The 7040-nt window shown below is 40.1% G+C and overlaps 1 protein-coding gene across 1 annotated transcript; it reads right to left on the bottom strand.

Moving 5' to 3' along the window:
* Positions 1 to 284: 284 nt before the first annotated feature.
* On the bottom strand, positions 285 to 2513 carry LOC138852081 (uncharacterized; the record flags this gene model as incomplete). The annotated part of the gene is given in 3 exon segments (XM_070081719.1): positions 285 to 450; positions 1892 to 2034; positions 2360 to 2513. Coding segments are annotated over 3 exon segments (373 nt in total), but the record flags the coding sequence as incomplete, so codon positions are not given.
* Positions 2514 to 7040: the final 4527 nt, after the last annotated feature.

Raw genomic sequence — 7040 nt, 5'->3', positions numbered from 1 at the left:
GATCACTAACAACAGCATCACTTACCACAGAACAGCAGCATCACTCACCACAGATCAACAACAGCATCACTCACCACAGATCACTAACAACAGCATCACTTACCACAGAACAGCAGCATCACACTCACCACAGATCAACAACAGCATCACTCACCACAGATCAACAACAGCATCACTCACCACAGATCAACAACAGCATCACTCACCACAGATCAACAACAGCATCACTCACCACAGATCAACAACAGCATCACTCACCACAGATCAACAACAGCATCACTCACCACAGATCTCCACGCCGTTCACCACCTCAGTAACAACCAGAGGCAGGAAGCTGGGGTACACAACTTGGAATCTGTACATGATGTTATCCCCGGCATTGAGGTTGACTCCCGGGAAGGTGAGGATAAAGTGGTAATCATCAATCTTGGTAACGTCACCTGAGTAGTTCTGTGACACCAAAGTCAAAAACTGTGTCAAATACAGTTTTACAGTTTTTCCAATGTGTAACAATGTAATTTTAGAAGGGGAAGTACGTTAATAAGACATAATATTTACTAAGGCCATTTGGCCACCAGGGGCTTGATCGAAACATTGATTAAAGTCACTGGTGTGCGAAACGTCTTCTTAATGAAATCCCTTCAGTAGCCATAGTCTTGTTTTTAATCCACTAAAAAATAAAAATATACTTATAAATCACTTGTTTATTCTCAAAAAAAAGTTTTGCAAGACAACAAAGTTCCAAGTCGGTGTCAAGTGCAAAAGATAAATATTGTTAAAAATTTAAACTTGGTTTACAAAAAAGAAGTTAGAACTTCGATATCAAATTTTACCAATTTACACACATGAAATGACACAAATGTCTAAATTTACATAACTGCAGAAAATTATGATAATTTCCCTGTAACTTCTGTGTAATAATTTATAGGGAAAATGTTTATAGGGATAATGCTTATAGGGATAATGTTGATAGGGATAATGTTTATAAGGATAATATTGATAGGGATAATGTTAATAGGGATAATGTTGATAGGGATAATGTTTATAGGGATAATGTTGATAGGGATAATGTTAATAGAGATAATGTTGATAGGAATAATGTTTATAGGGATAATGTTGATAAGGATAATGTTGATAGGGATAATGTTGATAGGGATATTGTTGATAGGGATAATGTCTATAGGGATAATGTTGATAGGGATAATGTTTATATATAGTAGTGCAGGTGGGTAAAATATTGGTGTGACTTTTAAAAGGTGATAAATCACTATAATTTTCCTATATACTGTGAGAAATTAAGTGTAATTGGTGTAATATTAAGAAAAAAAATAATATTCGGAAAAGAAAAATGTATCACACACCTAAATATATCACTAAATTTAAATGAAAATATGTGTATAAGATAAAGGTTTTGGAAGAAGCATCAAAGATGGCGTACCGTGAATATTGGACCAGTGAGCAGTTCATGATAGTAATCGTGTGTAATCGCTCCCGATGGAAATAGTATTGGAATAATTGCTTTACTATAAGATAAGTGAAGAAGATATACATCTGGAATGGTCCAGATATATAATACAACTGTCAGTATCATGATAATATGATGGAAAACAGGAGGCGGTATCTGAATGTGGCGCCATATTGCCTGTGACATGTATCGTCAAATAATATACGCCTCACAATGTGTATTGAACTCCATACAATAGGTAAGCTAAGACAGAGAGTAAGTTTACTTAGATACAGATACACACACACACAAATTATCATACATAGTAACATCTGTGTAAATTATCTAGGATAACCGAAAAGAATCAGACAGTAGTTCTAGTCTTTGTTTACAGTACTTAATTTCTGGTGATGGTAGACCTTGATGTTAGGTGAGCAGGGGACTTACCACAATCTCGTCGACTGGTCTACTGAAGGTCATCTCCACAGAAAGGTCTTCAATGTCTATGGGAGCTGGTGCATTGAAGTCAGCCTGGTAATTATCCTCCCACTCGTTAATAATCTCAACGTTGTCACACTGCGCCTGCGCTCCTGTCAACACAATACAACGTAAAGTAGTTAAATCACTTGGAAAATGTCAATACATAGACCTCAACTCATCTAGCAATCTCACTAGTTACATGTCTGGTTTGTGTTCAGTGGTAAATTCAAAGTTCGATTCATTTTTATAAGAAAAACAACGTTGGCCTAATTGAAGAAGAAAGGTGGTGGCCAGCAATGCTTCTTTAAGAACAAGATGTATTTCAAAACTGGATAACGATTTATAAATTACTGACATTTGAAACTCTGTGTATATATTTTTGTGTGTGAGTGAGAACGTAGCGTATACCATTTTAATGTTCAGCTTATACAGTACCTGAGTGTAGGAGGGTGAGGGCCAGGGCCCCCAGCAGGCAGGTCTTCACCAGGACACCAGTCATGTCTGCTGTAGAGGACACTGGAGCTGGACCACACAAACTCAACCTCTTATATATCTTCCATCTGATAGCCCACAAAACATTTTCCAATGTTTCAGACAAGTGCAGCAAAAAAATGATTGAAAGATAATATATCTTTGGCTTGTTCAGGTGGTATGTTTCCCACACTGTGAAAGGAACCAGTTGGCCGAACCTTCGCTTTCGTTTTTTTTTTTTTTTGTTTCTTTTTACATCAGCTGGTTCCCACCAATGTCAGATAACACAATGAAGGAAACACATTCACCATCACGTAGTCAGTAACTATCTTGCCAGAAGTGTCTGTATCCATCAGATGAAAGTTAGAATTGAAACTCATCAAGATTGATGGCTTGATTACTTCAAATTCCTTCTGATCTTCAAGACATGACAAGAAAGTTTAGGTAAGACCCCATGTGGGGTGAGCTGGGAAGATGGGACAGGCAAAGAGGAGTGTCCACAGTCGTAGAGAAAGTGCCAAGGCTTAACCCAGCAGCTAGGTGATCATGGGACAGACTAAAAGTCAGGAAGAAAAGCCTCAGTTGCAATGGCCTTCAATCTTAACAAGCTGGCATTAGGTTACGTCGCTGGACAGGACAGGCAGGTAAGAACATCAGAAGCCTGCACAGTGGTGGTGTTATTTGACGCGATTAAGGTGACAGGTTTGTAGAAGAGCCATTCTCATAATTCTTGAAGTTGCTTCTAGAGAGGTGGTAAAGTTTTGTCTTGTTTCCAAAGGTGAACCGTAGAGGCTTGAGGGATTCCAGAACTTGGGTGAATGTAAAGTGATGAGCTTGTTCACAGGAAAACTTGACAGTTCCTGCACCGAGGCTCAGCATTTGATGAAGCAGTGTAGAATGAAAGGCTTTCCTATGTTGGTGTGCTAGAGTCCTCAATATCTTCTTCTTCTGATGTGTATTCAGTAGACGAGTCTACCATGGTGCTAGCAAGTTATTGAGGGTCGACAGGCGCAGTGGAGAGGTGCACTGGTGGTGTAATATCAGGTTGGCAAGAGATGGTCGAGGCGGCAAGAGCGGTGGTGTCGGAGGTTGTGAAAGGTGCGGGAACAGTTGCTTGGGCCGTAGGAGACAGGTCAGCAGGAGTAGTGAAGTTAACGACGTTAGGAAGAATCCTGAGGATGTCAGATGAACGTGTGCAGTCAGGGAAAACGAAGGCAGGTATGTTGTTAAGTCTGAATAGTTCATTGATGGTGGGGTTGAATGTGCCTGGGTTGGCTGCATTCGCAAGGCGCGCATCATACACCATGCGATACAGCACCTTGGAGGGAGCCGCGTCTGGAAGTGGAGAGAGGGAGGTGCTGGATAGAGATGGCTGTTGTGTAGCTTGAAGAATTTTCATGGTATCAGACTGTAGTTTTGTTATGGCGGCGTATGTCAGTGATTTGGGGCTGCTGCTCTTAGCTTCTTTGATTTTCTTAGTCAGCACTTCCTTCCTTAGTGGGCATTTGGCTGCATGAGTATGATGAGTGTCCTTGCAGTTGAGGCAGGTTGGAGTGGCATTGGTGGTGGAACAGGCTTTGAAATCATGACCTTTTCTGCAGTTAGAACATAATTTCTTGTCTTTAATGGGACAGTCGGTCGTTGAGTGATGGTATGAATAACAGTTCCAGCAGAGTGAGACATGAGCAAAACGTTCTGATTCTGTGTGTTGTAGATGAATATGGTAAGCCATCAGAAAGCGCTTTTTGGTAGCCACATCGATGTTAAAAAAAGTAAGTTTGACTATTCAAGAAGCGTTTGTAATTTTGGTGATGTTGTCAATCGAAGCCCAAGTGTTTTGTTTCTCAATAGAGGTCTTAAGTCAGCAGTTGATAGGGATATGATGACCTTCTTCAACCATTTGACGAAAACAGAATGTTTTGCCAGCAGGAAAGGTAAAGGAGATACGTTGAATTATGGGTCACTGAGAGTCTTCACTGTGGTGTCGTCCACGAGTTCAGATGCTTCATTGTCATCAGTACAGACAACAGTAAAGGAGTCCATCACAGAGTGGATTGCTGTGAATTTGACCTGCAAGCAAGTCCTTACAGCGGCAGCAAGGGCTCGTTTGGTCAAGTCATTTATGACTTCACTGGTTGGTTTAATCTTTACACGATACGAAAGCATCATGAAAGAGTAAAAGTGATGGTGTGTAGGTTACAATTTCCCCTTCCCGACGGGGATCGAAGGGATAATTCTTGAGGTACAGCGACTGTGACATGCCAGTAGCAAGGTCAGCACTGGATTTCTGCTCTTCAACTATTCTTCTCTGTATTGGACTGAGGAAGCCACCGTGTGGTGAAACATTTCCACAATAAAGATACCAAAATGTTGCATAAATGTCTAATTTATCAGCTCGTAGATTGTCTGAACCATTTATCTGTATTCCCACCCATCTTTCAGGGTGCAAGCATTGTATTTCTCACGTTTAGTGCTCCAATCTGCTTCTATCTATATACACTTTATATGCACCATAACCCCATTTTGAAGGAAATAGTCCCTCATAGGCTGCTTTCAAAAAAATATTACCTTTACAATACATATGAAAATAATTTTGATCAAATTCTAAATTTTCAATTTCAGCAGTAAATACAAGAGGAGGTGATTTCCAAACGATCTAAATTGCTCATCAATGAGCCATTTTTCTCTAAATTTTAGTGTAATTACTTCGGCCTTTAGAATACAGACCAACCTGTTATAGGCATTTTATTCATCTTCTACGACATATAAATTCAGAGATTTCTAATCAGTTTTCCTGGTGCACTGGGATTAAGAACAAGAAACACTCGGGAAAGAACATAAGGAAGAACACTGCAACAGGATTACTGGCCCATGCGAGGCAGGTCCATGTCACGTATGGGCCAGTAGGCCGGAATGTAAGTAGAAGATAGAAATATTTGCTTACCATCATCCATGTTTAGGAGACTTGAGAGCAAATCCTGCCAGAGTGCAAAATGTTTACCAGGCTTCCCTTTCTCACTCATATGAACACAGTGAAGGATGTGTGAAAACCTGTAAAAGTTCGCAAGATGAACTGTTTAAGAGGACTGATTACCTCAGACTCATGATGCTCAACCATTCTTCTCTGTATTAGACTGATAAAGGTTTTTTAAACTATTTAAAGAAAACATATCCTCGGATATTATCATTAGCATAACTTTCAACATTTACAGGAGGTCCTGGACCCTACTCCAGGGTACCTTGTTTAGGGTATCTGGTCCAGGGTACATGGTCAGGGTTCCTAGTCTAGGGTATGAGGTCCAGTGGAATGCCCAGATGCTAATGAAGGCTTCTTGAGCCCAGCAAAAACGGAGCTAATCTTCCTTGTCTTGTATCAGAACTGTTTACCTTGAAGTCCCCAGGAACTGTACGACCATGTGATTATTTTTTGATATTCTGATTGAATTACGTCAATTAATCTGAATTTGTGCATAATAATCCTGTCTAATCCAAAAATTTGGAGTGAAAAAACTAGGTGAATATACTTTTGTTGTGACTAGACTGGCAAATAGACTGTCAAACAGACTATCAAACATACTATCAAACAGACTATCAGACAGACTATCAGAGACTGTCAGACACTGTCAAACAAATTGTCAGATGGACTATCAGATATTCAAATAACCAATCTTTACAATTAAGCGTTAACACCGGTGTTGACCCGCGGTCTTCAGCCAAAAGTAAATATCTGACATTGCTGAGGACGGTCTTCAGCTGCCAAGGTACCAGATGATGCAGTACCTGGTTGAGAAAAAAATAGATTCCTTTTTCCCAGGAAGATAACCTTGGTACACAGTGCATTCTGTTATCTTTTTTTATTTCCATGTACTCTAAGTTCTCTTGTAGATACTATAGTGACTGTATCCCATGTCCTTGATGTGGTTCACACGGTGTGAAGAATTTGAGTCCCACATCCTTGATATTGTTGATACTGCGTGTATAATTCTGACTCTCAAGTCTGATGTGGTCCATGGTCCAGAGGGTTATGCACTGGCTTTTTTTAGGACTCACTTGCTGTGGGTTCAAACTCCACCTTTCTGTGGCTCATTTAATTTATTATACATGCAAGTTTTGTTTCTGTGATAGCTACATTATCAAGGTTTTCCTCTCCTACTCTTTCTTTCATGATTTTACATTTCTTGGGGATTCCCTCTGTATTAGAGTATCACACTCTGATTATTTTATCCCATACTGTTTTCAAACTAGTATCTTCTTAGTCTGACTCTGGAGTTAGTGAACCGTGAGTCTCTGGAGTTAGTGAACCGTGAGTCTCTGGAGTTAGTGAACCGTGAGTCTCTGGAGTTTTAGCGCATCTCTTAAACTCCCTTTTTGATGTTAATTTGCCCATTGCTACATATTAAGATAGTCTTCACTATAAGTGAAGGTCATCTTATCAGGCACCTTATCAAGCTGATGACGTTGTGGCAGGAGAGGTTCCCCTAACGTGTTTTATCTTTCCTGCCACAACAACACCTTTGAGACACTGAAGATAATTAAGCTTCCACAGGTGTTCTGAAAACTTCACGAGTGGTGGGACTGTGACCTGCTGAGCGTCGATGGTGACCTTTAAAGGCGCTGTTTCTTCGACTGTATGTAACCTTTAACA

This window comes from Cherax quadricarinatus, unplaced genomic scaffold (assembly GCF_038502225.1).
Source record: "Cherax quadricarinatus isolate ZL_2023a unplaced genomic scaffold, ASM3850222v1 Contig3798, whole genome shotgun sequence".
Taxonomy (NCBI): Eukaryota; Metazoa; Arthropoda; class Malacostraca; order Decapoda; family Parastacidae; genus Cherax; species Cherax quadricarinatus.
Note: the sequence above shows the minus strand (reverse complement) of the source record. Positions and strands in the feature narration are given on the sequence as shown.